Source organism: Mastigoproctus giganteus, chromosome 1 (genome assembly GCF_048544385.1).
Source record: "Mastigoproctus giganteus isolate SK-2022 chromosome 1, ASM4854438v1, whole genome shotgun sequence".
In the NCBI taxonomy this organism is placed as follows: domain Eukaryota; kingdom Metazoa; phylum Arthropoda; class Arachnida; order Uropygi; family Thelyphonidae; genus Mastigoproctus; species Mastigoproctus giganteus.
In genome coordinates, this window is record NC_143575.1 from 186,061,902 (window position 1) to 186,078,919 (window position 17,018).

At 34.9% G+C, this 17,018-nt stretch overlaps 1 protein-coding gene across 2 annotated transcripts in view; it reads right to left on the minus strand.

Moving 5' to 3' along the window:
* The window catches only part of LOC150091367 (protein kinase C-like 3), a 232,124-nt gene that overhangs the window by 57,679 nt on the left and 157,427 nt on the right, over nucleotides 1-17,018 (minus strand). Inside the window, exons 6-7 of one of the 2 annotated variants that reach the window (XM_090383479.1) lie at nucleotides 15,641-15,781; nucleotides 8,026-8,105 (exon numbers count right to left, since the gene is read on the minus strand). In XM_090383479.1, the coding sequence (XP_090239605.1) occupies nucleotides 8,026-8,105; nucleotides 15,641-15,781 (221 nt within the window). The remainder of the gene's footprint in view (nucleotides 1-8,025; nucleotides 8,106-15,640; nucleotides 15,782-17,018) is intronic. The other variant, XM_090383488.1, reaches the window with a different exon arrangement.

The window sequence follows — 17,018 nt, forward strand, 5'->3', positions numbered from 1 at the left end:
AAGAAAAAGTAAAATTTTTTGTAGATTATGCTTGCTAAATTTTAATTCTTTAGTTTTGGAAAAACAAAAGATCATGCTTAGTGTATGCGTCTACTGATAAAATTTTGAGTAAAATGCACTTTTATTCATATAAAATTTTACCCATAGACCACATACACTATGGATGTGTTAAATAACTTCATACTAAGATTCACTTAATGTCTTTTTTTTTTTTTATGGAAACCACAAATATGAAAGTTATTAAAACCTTTAGTATAGTCTATGTGTTAAAGGTTAAGAATGCAGAAAATACTTGTTGAAATTTGACTTGAACTTCTGCAGATATTAATTTTTTGGAAATGTGTGTGAAAGAAGGTTGTTTCAGAGAATGGAAGGGATAAGATGAGGAGGAGAAAAGTCAGTATTTCAGATTTGGAGTTGGACATCAAATAGATATTGACTACTAGGGATATATGTTCAGATTGATTTGGAAATGAGAGGTGAACTATACTGTAAATTCAGAATAACATTGCCTATGGAAATATCTATAGAAAATGCACACAGAAAAAAACAATGTCTCTATGGCAGAGGGTGAGTAGAGTATGTTATGTAACATATGGAATATATATATTGATTAACCTGTCTCCTTTTGAATTGAGTCTTGGAGCTTAAGAGAGGTTTTTGGGGCACTCAACTTATGGGCACAATATTCCATGATGTGGCAGATTTTAGAGATGTAGAGTAAATATCTATTTAGAAAAAGTAGTGACAGTGTAAAAAAAAAAAAAAATTACATCAATGAGTAACAAAAGAACCAATATTTGTAACATGCTCATGCCAACAGAGGATAGAAGTCTTGTCTAGAAATCTGAATGGTATCTAGAAATAAGGCACGACTGAAGGATCAAATTTTCTTTGCACCTTTGGAGAATTCCCTGAAGATGAGCATTTAGAGAATTGGTGGTGGATATTTGAGAGATTATGACCCTTTTTACAGAGCAGTGGTTCTCAAACTGGAAGTTGGACGTGTACTATCACAGGCTAACTGCGGTAAGGATATCCAGTCATTGCAAGAAGGTACTAACACAGGAAGAAAAAGAGCAGGAGAAAGAAGGGAACAATGGGGAACACCAGCATTAGTTAAGGAGTTAGAAGAAAAAGTCCTTTGCTATCATATAGAGTGAGTGGTTGGAATGAAAACTGGCTAGAACAGAAGGCAAACCATAAGAGACAGAAGCTTGTTTAGAAGACCTTTATACTAAACAAAGTTGAAAATGTCAAGAGTAACTGTTTGACAAGCTTCGCCAAATTTTTCCATAAAATTTGTCCAAAGATGAGTAACATAACCAAGATATTGCAGTGATAGAATCTATACTGGCAATCATCGATCAAGTGTAAGAGTTAGTAGTTGATGGATTTCTCCATTATTTCAGAAATAGTTTGAATAAATGCGATGGGATGATAACTGGAAGGGAGGATTTGTCACTCTTTTTAAAATTTGGCTTGTTATGGGCAAATTTTTATGCAAAAGGAAAATCATCAATGGAATAAGAGAGTAAAAAGGTGATAAAAAACAGGAGCAAGCTCTGGGGCACGTGGATCTAGAGACTTCTTGGCATCAAGATTGTTCAGGATTCTTAGAATGTCTGTCTGATCAGAAGGCCATATAAGGCACTGAGTAGAATGTATTTGGTATGGTATGGTAGGAGGTGATTTACTGTGATCACAAAATATTTCAAATGCAGTTTCTGTTTTTTACAGAAATACAATGACATTCTTCTCCCTACTTGCAAAGACACCAAAACCTGAAGTGCCTTCTGGTGCTTGTTGAAACTTTGTCTGATATTTTGTATCTAGTTGTATAATAACCTCTTTGGTCTTTTTCATCATGGACCACCACTTTTAACACCCACACCCCATGCTTATAGCATCTGGATCTTTGTTCTCCAGATACAAAACCTTACATTTAGAAACATTTAACTCTAGTTGCCATTTTTCAGATTATATCTTCAACCAATCCAAGTAATTAGTAGCAATGTGATCAGTAACCCCTCTTCTTACCTACAATCATCAGCATACTTTGACAGCTTTCCTTGCGATCCCTTATCAATGTCATTAAGGAAAATTTGAAACTGCAGGTGGCCACAGCATTGATCCATGGGTAATTCCACCTGCTACACTGCTGTGTCTTGAACAATGTCTATTTAGAACTACCTCCTGTGTCCACTCCTTCAGTCAGCCTTTGATCCAATAGAAACTCTTTATCAGTAATCCCAATTTCTTCTAATCTATATAACAGCCTTTCACGTGGAAATATCAAAAGCTGTAATAAATTCAAGGTAGCTAATGCTAAAGCTGTTTCTTGCATTCAACAGTTTTATGACTTTGTCATGATAATTAAACATGATTGGTAAAGCACAATTTTTCCCTTTTTGAACCCATGCTGTTATCCGTTAAGGACATCATTCTATCAAGATGGGCTTGTATCCTAAATCACAGTTTCAATGATCTTACCCACTTAAGAAGTAAAACTTGGTGGTCTGCACATCGTGGAATGAAGAGACGTGGAATGAAGCACACTCGGTCCAAGGAGTTTATCATTAAGATTCATTCCATTATCTAATAATGATCATATTAACATTCTCAAAAGGCTTATGCACCAATATGTAGTCTTTTTTTTTTAGTATAACGGAAGATATACCACGGACCCTTGGATCTTTACCATCCATCGACCTCAACCTCGATAGTTTTTCTGATAGACTCTACTCTGAGAACATTATATTTCTTATTTTACAGCAGTCTATATTACTGTTCTTCTAGTCTAGGCAGCAGGGCCATTGTTATGAACAAAATTTTGATTCAACATTTCTTAAGAGGGCAAATGTTTGCAACAGTAACTTTCCTAAAGCAATCCAAATAACTTGATGTCTAATCTGAACATAAAGACAAACACGAAAATCCTAGTTAAGCTAATGTTTAAATGTTTAATCTATGGCATCTTTGGTGTGATGCGACACTGGGAAAACAAAAATGAGTGCAGGAGTATGTTTATAGGCCAGATGACTGATTAGTATAATGGACAACTATATAGACATACAAAATGAGCCAGTAAATCAAAATGCTTAAGGGAATTTTAACTTGCCAGATACTGACTAGAACTTCTTGGCTGGTCACTCACACAGTTGCAGACCACTTCTGGATTTATTAGATGACTGATTTCTCAGCATGTTAGAGACAAAACACGGGAAAAGCAATACTATTGATTTGATTATCAGAATTTACTGTTCATGCATTAAGATTCTCCAGATAAAGAAACTACCAGGCAGCAGTGATCATAGCATATTGAGGTAGGATTTTTTTTTTTTAAAGATAAGTACTGTCGAGGGTAAAGGGAAGAGACTGCTTTTGTAAAGTGACTACAATGGTCTTAAGACACTTTTTTTAAACATTTTTCTAGTGGGACAAAATGCTGACAAGCTTGCTTTCGGCATCATTTGAATCCTCCAGAATTCATAAAATTTATACAAACATTGCCATGTGCCAGTAATCAGTAGTTGTTAATTTCATGTGCCTTTATGTTTAAGGCACTCACTGGTTGACTGCTTAACAAAGGCTACTTGTAAAAATTGCAGCAAATCACTCCTAGTGCTGTGTTAAGTTTATATGCATAAAGGCAGAGAAAATGTTAACCATTGATCACATTATGTTCCCTGGAACAGAACAAAAGTCAAGCTTAGAGGTCTATAATTGCTCATTTCCCTTTTTGATCCCCCCTTTCTCAATAGGAGACAACATTTGCTCACATCCAAAATATAGAGACTTTCCTTGAATTCAAACATGCTCTTATAAACATGATGAGACTCCTTAAGATGAGATGTGAGTTGACTAAAGATTTGCTTGCCTCTTTAGCTGCTTCTTTTAATATAATTGGCTAGAATCAGTTGGGTCCATCAGTCCCAGGTGCTTTTGCTTTTAGTTTCAATAATTTCTGTTTCACTTAGCTCTTAGCTCTCAGTTATCACAAAATAATTTAGCTCTGAATTAGACTTTGATTCCTGAAGAATTTGTTACGATTGATTGCAGACACCAAACATTTATTTAGTTTCTCAAAACCTGTGCAGGATCATCAACAGTTATACCATTCATACATAGCAGAGCAGTGTGGTTCATCCCTTTCCTACTAGTCTTAAAACAGCAAAGAATTCATTACTACTTTTTGTCACATTCTTAACTAAAATCTTTCGTAATTTTCCGTATTTTGCCTAACCCCATTAATGATCCGATTGGAGACAAGCGTGGACTTGTGATAGGTTTCTATGTCCTCTGATAATTCATGATAATTTCATGTATTTTTCTACTCTGCCATTGGTCTTGTCAGTTCAACATCCATTTAGGTCTAAACCCTGAGCAATATCTCTTCACAACTTCAATGATTACAGCTTGGAAGATTTCCCATTTAAAATTTGCAGTTGACATGGTTAAGTCGAGGGAAAAGCCTCAAACTATGAAAGCTATAAAAAGTCATTGGGTTTACTACTTAGTGCATCAATCTCATATTGTGGAGGCACTTTGCCATAAGTTGTCTTGGTATTGTGCTTCACTAAATAAAAATTACTTCTCCAATGTAGAAGTATACTATTATTTATTTAAAGTGCATACCCCAGACCTTGATTTCAATCCTGATTGGGGTGTCTTTGGTAAATAGGCAGGCATTGTGAACACCTGAACAACCCAATGACACAGTATATCCAAAGTATGAGGGGATTTCAAAATCGATTTGTATTCATTCAGAAGTAGTTGTGATAGAAAGATGAAATTTTTTTTATTTGATATCTTGAAATTTCTATAGGAACCACAAATTTTGGTTTCGATCTGACAATTCATTTGTAGTTCCGAATGAAGTGAAGTGTTACAGATCAGTGATTCAGTTCCTATTTCTGCAAGGAAAACACTCCAAAACAATCCACGAAGAAATGGTCAATGTTTATAGAGGAGAACCTCAGTGCATGATGGAGAAATCCCATGAAGAATTCCTAACAGAAGAGTGTTGCAAAAATGGAGACATTAATCCTGGAAGATTGCAGTATTAGCATAAAAGAATCACCTAGCTGCAGAGCACCAATTAAGTGTAAGGTCTATGGAGAACATCATCCATCAACAGTTGCATATGTGTAAGATGTATGCTAGGTGGGATTACAAACTTCTGACCCCTTACCAGAAGGAACAGGCACAAGAAGCACATGAAATGTTGATGTCACAGGAAAAGCAGCAAGAGTTTTTTTTTTCCACAGCTATTCACCTTGGATGAAACTTGGTTCCATTACTAAGATCTTGAAATTAAACAAATGTGAAAACAGTGGAAGCATGTAGAATAATTATCACCCCCACATCCAAAAAAGCAGAGGTGCAAAGAAGTGCTGGCAGCTTTTTTGGGATCAGTATGGTATAATACTAACAGATTACATTCAAAAGAGCTGTACTGGAATGGCAAAGTATTATTCCAACCTCCTCATAAAGTTATGTGCTACTATAAAAAAAGATGGAAGAAGCTGTCAAAAGGCATGCACCTGCTTCACATAATACCCCTGCGTATTGCTTACATACTGCAGCAAGATGTGCCCACAAATGTGAGTTTTAAATATTGCCGCATCCTGTTTATCCCCAATCTTGCATCCCGAGATTTCTTTCCTGCCTGGAAGTCATTTCTTTGTGAAAAACGCTTTGCTGCTGATGATGAGGTGATTTCTGCTGCCAAATCATGGGTTGAAGGAGAGTTTTTCCAGGTTGCTGCATGTTCCAATAGAAGCAGTACAAGAATCACTTTCACCTCTAGCTGAGACTATTTGTTAATCTATTAGTCTGTATATCCTCCCAAACTAGTAGTTTTCTGACCCACCTAGCACTGCCTCGATAGCATCAGGAAATGAGTCTTACAGAATCTCTCCAGGGCCAACTGATTAACACTCATCATGTACTCTCTCTCTCTCTCTTTCCTATCATGTCAGGGCAGAATTGCAGACATTTTCTAATTTAACCCTAACTTGTACCTCTTTCTCAACATTACCCTGTGCTTATTAAATAAATCACATCTCCTGCTCGTAATGTCATTAGTGTCAACGTGTACAACAATATTGCTTTTTGTGCCCTTAAAAGACGATATCTGCTCTACAACATCATCCACTTTTGCCCCCCCCCCCCGATAGACATAACCTGGTCCTATTCTACCTATCCTTTGTGCACAATGTATTTCCCATATCCCTGATAATAGACTCACCGATGATAGCTACCTCCTGTGGGACCAGTGCATTCTGCCTTGGGGTTTTGCCACTGTATTACTCAATTTGCAAGTACAAGCTCTGGCATTGAGGTGGGCAGCTCATAGCTTGATGGGGTTGCTAACTTAATTCCTTTGAGGGTATCCACCCTGTTCTTAAAGCTCTCATAAATGCTCATCAGAATGCTCAGTTGATGCCTAATATCATCATGCTTTTTACATCGAACACACAGAAACACAATCCCCTTGGCTGTACCATACCCTATTCCAGATAGATCAGCAAAAATCAAACAAGTAGTACAGTCTACGAGGAGTGAGTCCAAGGACAACTGCACCCCCCCCCCAGTTCTCTCTCTCTAGCCACAGCACATCCACTACTTTGAGATCCTCACTTTGCTGCTCTGAAGCATGATTTCCATTTAAATTCAATTTAATTGAGAATACTACATTAAAGCAATAATATACTTAAATGCAATGATAACACTTTGAACTAGTTATGCAGCAATAATACATATTACACAATCAAGTTTACGCTATATGTATTAATTTATGGAGTTTGCAGTATACATATTAAGCTAGCAAGTTTACTTTATACACTTGTAAAGTTATAAGTTAATTATAATAGCCAATAAAATTATCTATTAATGCCAACTTACATGATTCAAACTTTCAAGATACGTAGTTACCACAATTAGACACTAGAAGTCAGCATTCTTTTTTCAATTTGTTGTTGAATGTTGAATTTTTTCAACAATCCAAAAATAACAGCACCTTGACCGGGTTTTCTCAGATTTAGATTGCAGTTAATGTGTTAAAGAAGTAATGCAGGATCATCTTTATAGGAACACAATTATACAACAATCACAGCATGGATGTGCTAAGGAAACAAGCTTGACTAGCTACTATATTGTAGTCACAAAGAAAGTGAATGCAAAAATAATTTTGACATCATACATTTTTGTTTCAGTAAAGCTACTCCGTAACCGAGTGGTCAGGAGCGGGGGTGCAGAAGCACATGCTCTTTGAGTAGACTGAGGTTCAAACCCCAGATTGCTAAATATGGTCGATCTGCCAACCAGCACTGGACCAGTGTGGCAAATTATGATTCATTTCTCTCAACATGAATTGTTGAGAAGGCTTGCATCCTGCAGTGGATTGATAATGGCTGCGGTTTACCTTTTTTTTTTTTTTTTAAGCTACTGACACTATTCCACATGAAAACCTTCATCAAACTGGGGCAGAGTAACATTAATGGCAAGTTACTACTATGGGTGATATGTTTGATGGCAAGATATAGCAATTATTAAAAGCTACTGCTCCTTTTGGACTAATGTTATTAGTGGAATCGCTTACTATATCCAGTATTTATTAAAAATATTTATGATGAAAAACCCAGGTTTCTGACAGAATATAACATGCAACCCACTTCTGCAACTGACCAGCTCAGCCATGTCATGTCAAAAAACCCAAAAAATGTTTTGCCACTAATACTTTTAGTACAGTGTGGGAGGATGGTGATAATATCCACTGCACTATTAAAGTAAAATAGAGAGTTAAAAAGACCTAGGCATAATTTTATAATCTAACAGTTCTCTGAGTGTTCTAAATTTACTCGGTTATCTACCATTAACCATCACCCAACTGAAGTGAAATTAGCCTTTAGAGTAGGTTCCATTGCAAAACAAATTAAAAGCTGAATGGGAACACTTTATTAGTATAAATTTAGTTTTTTTTACATATAAATTGTTTATATAAGAAAGCATTAATACAACCTTTTGTAGTAATTCCTGGACAAATCGAGTTGCATTCCGGGAAAATGATAAGGGCAATTCAAAGCTGCCTATTTCCACAACTGCAATGCAATGAATATAAAGATACTTAATAAGGAAAATATGATGAAGATATAAAGTTATGACAAGGAATACAAGCAACTACAATTTTCTGTAAGATAATGATTTCGATACAGTATACAACTCAGTATCCCATATTTTAAAAATTATGTATCAGTTTTCAACAACTGCCAGGTGTAGGATTGGTGAGATTGAAGAAAAACCAGAAATAAGTTTGTTTTTTCCTTCTTCTTAGGAATGCGTAGATGCCTATAAATATATATGTTCAATTTGTGAATTAAATAAAATTTACATGAAGTTAGTTGTTAGTCAAAGTGACTTGTTAGAGTAATTAAAAATCAAGACACAACAAAGTAATAAAAAATTTAAACATAAGAATTTTAATCTTTCTCAGTTGAAAATTAACATCCTAAAAAAAGTTTTATATGTTTCAATTTTCCAGTGTTTTTCCAAAAATCAAAATCCTTTTAACTTGCATAGATATAATTAGTCCAGTTCCAAAAATTCTCCACTTTGTCATTTTAGGCAAAGAAGTAATTGACCTTACCTTCTGTTCCATATTCTTCATGATACTGGCGTTGCATGAATTTTAAGGTTGTGTTATCTTTATTTAAGATGTCCTTTTTTTTCCCCTTTGGCAAATTATAAAAATGAAACTAAATTTCATAGCTAGAACTAGGTACTTCCCATAAAGTTTAATCACCAAACTAACTTCACGTAAATTTTATTTAATTCACAAATGGAACATATATATTTATAGGCATTTACGCATTCCTAAGAAGATGAAAAAAAACAAACTTATTTCTGGTTTTTCTTCGACCTCACCAAATTTGTGGTAAAATAAAATGGGGCATGCAACAACCTTCTGCAAAAAATTTTCCTTATTTCCTTCCTAAGGAAAATATTCTGCTGAATAATTTTTTAGAGAGACCGCTTCCCTATCCTTTTAATTTTTCCACAAGTTTCAAGTTTTCCTTCTCAAAGACTCCTTGCATCCTGTTTCTGGCAACAGCTATCAAACGCTTTTTTTTTAAAATGTTGCTACATACTTCACGGACATTATGTAAATGACACATACGCTCCTACACTTCAAGTAATAGCAACCATTTTGTTTTCGCTAAAGGAAGCGTATGTTACAGAGCCATGACAAAAACTTATTTTTCAAAGATTAGCGATATTGCACTAACACAATTTTACTCAATTTGTGATATATAAATGGTCAGTCATCCATACAAGGTGCTTACCCATGGATCTTTGTGACAATAATTAATGGGCAGATTTAGCTCCGCCCACTGTTTCGCATTTATTGGAAGATGTAGTCTGTGAGTAATTTACCATTTTTAGTAAACTTTCATTTTGAACTATTTAAAAAAGGTTAGGTTAGTTTATGCCATCAATTAGGGGCAGATTCAAGTGAAAAATGATATTCTCTAGATTAAGAAAAAGGTTTTATGCACAGATCCATTCCAAAATGGTGACATAAACTAACATAACCTTTTTTTTTTAACTAGTTCAAAATGAAAATCTATTAAAAACACTACACTGATCTCCAAAATGTGGTGCCCCCAAATCACAGTGTTGCAAGCATGGCCAAAGAACGGAGTGATTGTCCGGTGAAGTTCTTTTTTTTTGGTAGTTGTTAGCGCATCGGCTTCTATGGCCATAATGCACCTTCCAAGGTTTTTGCAGTACTTTGATCCAAGCCCGAGGCGGGATTCAAACCCGCGACCTTTGGGTTGCTAGACAGGCACTTTACCCACCCGGCTAGCCCGGTCGGTAATGGTGAAGTTCTGTGATTGGCTAATTACTGGAAATGCATAATTTACCTCAATTCGTCCTTCTGATTGTTTGATTGGATGCAAATTTGCTTCTGATTTTAGTGGGAAATGTGAATTTATCATTTGCATTATTTAGTTTATTCTTTGCCCTTTTTTTTATTTGTATGGAGAATTTATGTGGCAGCATAGGCACTCTGGCAGCAAAGACCTAATGATGGCTTTCCTTAATGGAGTTCGTGAAGTATACCAGCTGCCATGCCTGGACCGATGAAGTGAGTTTTTTTTTGTATTCAAGTTGTTGGTAAATGTGCATTTACTGGGGCAATTGGACAACTAAACATGAAATTACGTGACTTGCTGTTTGTGTTATCCAGGAGGAGCACTGCCAACATTGATTGGTAGAAAAAAGTCACATCCCACACGATTGATGTTTCTAGAGGATGTCACGTAACACCACAATATGTCAGAGCTGAAATGAAGCCGATTTCACGTGCATTAACAATGATAATTGCTCATTCACATCAGGGGCTCACATCTGATGAGTATGGGCTTAGCAACCCAGGGTCCAGAGTTCTTGGTGGTTCCCAAGAAATTACTTGTTTTCTCTCTCTCTCAGACTAACTCAGAAATTTTCTTTTTTTTTTTTTGGCTCGTGCAGCAAAAGCCTCAGGCTTCTTTGCACCATATGGCTAATAATAATAACAGTAAACAGAAATATATATATATTTTTTTTTCCTCTGGGGCTGTCTCCACACTTCTGCTACTAAACAATGTTAGTTTCTTGTGCATGTCAACAGAAATTACTTTTTTTTTTCTATGGGCTGCCACCCACACAACCCTGCTATTAAAAAAAGAAACAAACCACATCCCATATATCGCTTTCCTCTTCTCTGGGCTGAAGTTGATCTTTCTACAGCATTTGATGAAAAAGTTAATTACAGCAAGCTGTAACTGCCTTTTTTTTAATCCTTTTTTTCCTATTATGTAGACATGTCAGACCAACATTCATACCACTCATTCATACCATTCAGCCACAGCCTTTGGCCCCACACTTTCCAAACCATACAAAAACCTCTGATTAATAACAAAATCCATAAATAAAAAAGCTACGTAAAAATAAAACAAGAAATCAACTCATCTTTCAACTTTAAGGCATCAACAAACTATCTATCAAATAAAACCATGAGAAAGGAATGAACAAACTATCTATCAAGTAAAACCACAAGAAAGGAAGCACGAGACAAAACATGTGACTAATAAAAGTCACATGATAAAAAAGCACAAGATACAAAGTATAAGTACAGTGATGTTAAATACCAACCTACCGATCAAAACTAAGCGCCTCCCCTCCTTGACAATATAAACAGCAAGTTACACAGTTTCACATTAGTTGTCCGATTGCCCCAGAAAATGCACATCAACCCAAGTTGTTTTTTGACAATTTGATTGTTTTCACAGTTATTATATTAGTTGTTAGTATCATTCCCCTTCTCCAAAAAAGCATTTCTGTTGACATGTATGAGCAATTCTCATTGTTAATGCACACAAAATTGTCTAGTAATGTACGGGTGTTAATTTTTGTTACTTATTTTTTAAAAAAATTGCATTTCTATTCGCCTATTTTTTGCTCCATATGGCTGTACGTTACTAGACAATTTCACGAGCATTACCAATGAGAATAGCTCATGCCCTCAACAGAAATGACTTTGGGGGGCTGCCATCCCCACACACCCCCACTACGATCAAGAGAACCTGATACTAACAACTAATACAATAACTGTGAAAACAATCAAATCGTGAAAAAAACAACTTGAATAGAAAAAAAAAAAAAAAACCTCACCACATCAGTCCTGGCATGCCGGCTAGTACACATCATGAATTTTATTCAGAATTGGCCCCTTTCTTTCTACAGACTCACTCAAAACCATCCATAATCTCCTTTCATGCAACCAATTTCATCAAACATCCACACTGAAAACACTTGTATTCAATGAGGGTTTTGAACATGAAATAACAAATTAAAAAAAAAAAACCCAAAATGACAACTAAACAATAACCAAGCAAACAACCGAGGGCACAATAATGACTAAACAATACAACCAAACAAAGCAAATGATAATTTCACATTTCCTACTGAAATCAGAAAAAACAGAAGTGAATTTGCATCCAATCAACAATCAGAAAGGCAAAATGAGGTAAACTGCGCATTCCCATAAATCAGTCAACCACAGAACTGGACCAGACAATCACTCTGTTCTTCGGCCATGCCTGCAATGCAGTGACTCAGGTGCACCCAGGTTCTGGAGATCAGCGGAGCCTTGTATTGAAGACTAACCAAAATTGGAAAATCCTTTTCCAATTTTAATCCAGTAGCAAAATATGGGGAGTGGGAGGAAAGATACCATAAGTTAATCTTAATTTTTTTGCTTGTAACCGTATCGGAAAATCCTTGGTTAGTCTTTTCAGCAGTGATTGACAGGCCTAGCCTTGCCTACTCATTACTTTCCTCACAGTGATTGGAAGCCCTGGCTTCTTAGTATATGGTACCTGTTTCAGTCTCTTACTGAAGTTAACCAGATTTTAATCCAGGTGCAATGGAGGGTACAAAATATAGTATCACTTTAAATTAGTGTTTATTATGTTTTTGAAAGTCTAATAAAAAAAAAAAAAAAGAAAGAAAGCAATAACAGAACAGTGGCATAGCTACAGTCTTTTGCACCCAGAGTGGATCCTTCTGGTGTCACCCACTAAATAATGTTATCAACTTTAGTGACGAAAAAAGTCTTACAACTTAATTGATTTTAAGAAATCATAGAAAACTAAGGCACATTTTGCAAGGAACGTTAAAAATTCAGTGAGTAACACATAGTGCATTTACATAGCATTTAATATAATAACAAAAAGAGATAAAGAGATACAAAATATGAAAATCAATAACAGAATAGATTTATAGTTTCCATTTTCATGTCTTCATTTCGGCAAATTTATCAATAACCTCATCAAAATTAATTTTACTGGCATATTCATTTTCAATTGATAATATAGCTAGATTTGATAATCTAATCTGACCCATTGATGAACGGAAATAATTTTTAATTAATTTTAATTTGGAAAAGTTTCTTTCACAAGAAGCTATAGATACAGATACTGTTAAAAAGAACCTTAAATATAATAATAAATGTGGTAGAGATTCCAAAAAATCCCATTTTTTAATAAACTTTAAAAACCGCAAAGTTGTCTACTGTTTTGTTTCCTGAACAGTTATTTTTTCAACTTGTGAGGTCTTAATCAGTCAATTTCTAATAGAATTTCTTAATGATGTAAAAATTTCGGTCAGCTTTGAAATGTGCATTTCATATTCTTCTTTCTTCATAACAACAAAATTATATGATAATAATGGCAAACGTTGAAAGAATTTCGTCCATCGCTTTCAAATGAACCTCTAATTCTCAATGTAACCTATCCAGGCATTCATAATCACTATTTTTAATTCTTCTTGGAGTGACAGTCCAGCATCCTTTGTCATTTCTCCTGGCATTTGTTTTTTAGCCTTATTCTTCCTCATCTTCCTATTGAAATGCCCATTTCCTCACAAGTTGTATTTGCAAATTGAAGAGCCCTTTCTGCAATTTTATTTCTTTCTTCATTAATACATAATTTTCAACACATTTTTCCAGGCTTATTCGGACTGTTTGTAAATATTTTTGTGTAAAGTAAACTGCTTCTAGAATTTCGTGTCAGAAAGAAAGTTAATTTAGAAAAGAAAATTCACATATAGATGATAATAAAATTTCAGGGGGTCCCTCTGGTATCTACATTCTCTTGAGGTTCACACAATGTATGCGGAGCGGAAGTTATTTTTTCAAAATTCATTTTGACCATATTTACAGATTCATAATGTGCACTCCACCTTGTCTGGGCAAGTCTTTTGACTGTCATTCCTGTATTTTTTTTCATTATTTCCCAATGGTGTGGAGAGACTGAAAAGAAAGAATAAAGGTTTTCCAAAGTTTCAAAGAAGGTTAAGCATGATGAAACACCTGCAAATGAATGCACTCTGCAGAAATTTAATGAGTAGTTTGCACAGGGCATAAATAATGCTTTGGGATTAATTTCCTTGATTTTAGATTGTATCCCATCATGAATTCCTGCCACATTGTCCGTAGCCTTGACCACATTACAGATTTATATCCAGTCCAACCTTTTCTAAATTATTCAAAATTTCCTTTGTGAGTTTGGCAGCAATCTTTCCAACAATGGGAAAGAAGCCTAAAAATGACTCCTTACTTCCTATAATATAAACATATCTAATTACTTTACACATTTGGTCAGTATGAGATACGTCTGGTGTACTATCAAATAGAATTCCAAAATATTTAGCTTGCTTTATATTATTGGCTACTATTTTTTCTCTCACATAATTTCCTAAAATGTTAATAAACTCATTCTGAATCTATAGCAATAAATATGAAGATTCCTTCCTATCAGATTAACATTCAATTCTTAAAATATCCTTTATTTATAGAAAATATGGATTCATCATGTCCACGAAAAGGAAGATTCTGACAAGCCAGAAATAAGATTACATCTAAAAGCCATAAAACATTTCTCCATTTCTTTATCCAGTACTGGATAAAGAAAAAGAAATGGAGAGATGATGAATATGGTCAATAGTTTGTTGAAACTTCAACCCTACACTTAAGATTTTCCACTTCTCCAAGCATAAGAATGCTGTTCACTATTTTCATGGTCACCTTTGAGTTTAATTTCCACTAAGATTTAAAAGTTGGATGTTTCGATTTCTTTATTCTCCAATGAAAATAGTTTGCAGCAAAAACAAAATAAATTTCCTAATGATGGTGAATAAACAATCCATGTTCTTAAAATTTTTCTCCGTTTGGTAGCGTTTTATAAAACCAGGAAGTTGTTAGCTGTCGACATTTCCCTTTAGTTTTTTTTCCTGCTCTTTCAACAGTGTCAAAAGGTCCATCCTTATTTTGAAAATATTCATTGCCTTTCTTAATAAAATAAATTCTCAAGTTATCTCGTACTGGGATAAGCCAAAAAGCAACATGGGAATACTTTAAAAATGTTTATTTCCTCTTTCTTTTCAGAATCTTCTTTCTGCTCATGTGTATTTTCACTAGGTTCTTCTCCACTAGTGGATGAATAAGCATCTTCTAGGTTTTTCTCCACTAGTGGATGAATAACTCTTTCTCTGTTAGATCCTCTTGAGAAGATGACTCTTGCACTTGCTCTTCTGATTTATCATATTGAATATCTATTGCACCAGAAGTTGAAGGTAAGTATTTCAGTCGCAGTCGGTTAATATAAAAATCAAAGTATCTTGTCATTAATTAAACTGTGCCAAATGGAAATTTCGACTAACAACTGAAAATTTAAGTGGAGAAAGATAAATTTTTAAAAAAAGTTTCACTGTCTCACAACACGAATGATCGGTCAGAATGGTGAAGACAATAAGGCACATTATGCATACATGCTAGATTCCCTAAAAATCAATCATTTAGGTTTTGGAAAGTTTTTTAAAAGCTAATTTAAATAAGAGTGTTAAGGTATTCTGTTATCCAGTTAAACTGATATGGATAAACAAAACACAAATTCCTAAAAATCTTCTTGCGATAAACCAGCAGATTGTGCTAAACATCTTTGTAGGCAAACATGTGGTAACAATTAAATTTCAAAATAAGGAGAGGGGAGGGGAAAAAAAAGTGAATAACAATTCTTTTCAGTATTCTCACCTCTAAAAAGGCCTCGTTTTTCATATAAAACAGTTCTCTCCCCAAAGGAGTATGTACCTAGACCATGAGGTCTGTCAGCCTCTGCTCCAACTAGAAGTCTATAAGTTAGTATTCCTAAAGACCACCAATCAACAGCATATGCTAAAAAGTAATTAAAAAGCATAATTTTAGGGAAAAAAAAAGGTATATCATTATTCTATATAACAATTAATATTTACCCATCAGCAATAATATGGATTTTTTTTTCAGCCTGTTTTATTTTTAGCTCTTTTACACTAACTAATTTCTGCATTAAACAATTACTCACACTGCAGAAAACAATTGAGAAATATCTTTCAAGAATGACATATTTTGATACAAAAACCAAAGATTTTCTCAGATATTACACTGGGCTAAATTTCAGCTGACTGCAAGAAAAACACACAGTGACAATGAAAAGTCAAAGTTTACGGAAAGAAAATAACTTTTAATAGAACAAATCAAAGTGGAGAAAAAAATATTAATTGTGCAATAAGTAGAAACTTGCATAAATGTTGTGTGAGTTTAGTTCTACTTTCCATAATATTGTGATAGTCTCTGTCAGACAAGTTTTGCGTCTCCATGGCATTAAATCGAGCAAGTTATCTGTGATATCAAAAGGGAAAGGGATATGCCTATTTCTCATTGAAATCATTATCCAGATGGGTACCAAATAGGTGGTACTAGTCCATATACCCCTTCTAATATTCATTATTAAAAACTTCCTAATCTAGAATTACATCTTTTTAATCTCCTTTGACTTAAGATCTACCTACCTCATTCTCTCAAATTCAATTCCTGTCTCTATAGATTTTTCCACTCCATGAACCACTCAGGACTTTATCTGTTGAAATTCTTTCTTTGAAACTTGAATTTCTCCAGTCGAACTTTCCTAATAGTGAGTAATTCTCATCTGACCTGTACAGTTGTTTCCAGTCCTCCAGTGTCTAACCAGCATGTTGTTAACATTACAGCATTCACCGTTGTCAATGAGCAGGAGTGACAGAAAGGTGTTTCTTGGGTCATCTACTGTGGAACCCCATACATCTGAGTGTGGGGCACATCATCATTTGGGTTATTGTTCTTGTATTCCCCATATTGTATTGTGATGTCAACTGTCACACAATGACCTGCTGTTGAGCCTGTTCAATGTGCTGCATCCTTTGCTTATCACAAACATCCACCTTGCATAATCCTTTACAGTTCAGTCAGTGGGAGGTGGTTTGACCTGTTCAAAACTATTCTTTGTACACCTTAACCAGAGGGCTGTGAGCAACTGACAAGACAGACATGCTGTTTACAATATGGAAGCATTTGATGCACAAGCTCCCACAATCATGCCTTTTGAAACTCTGATATC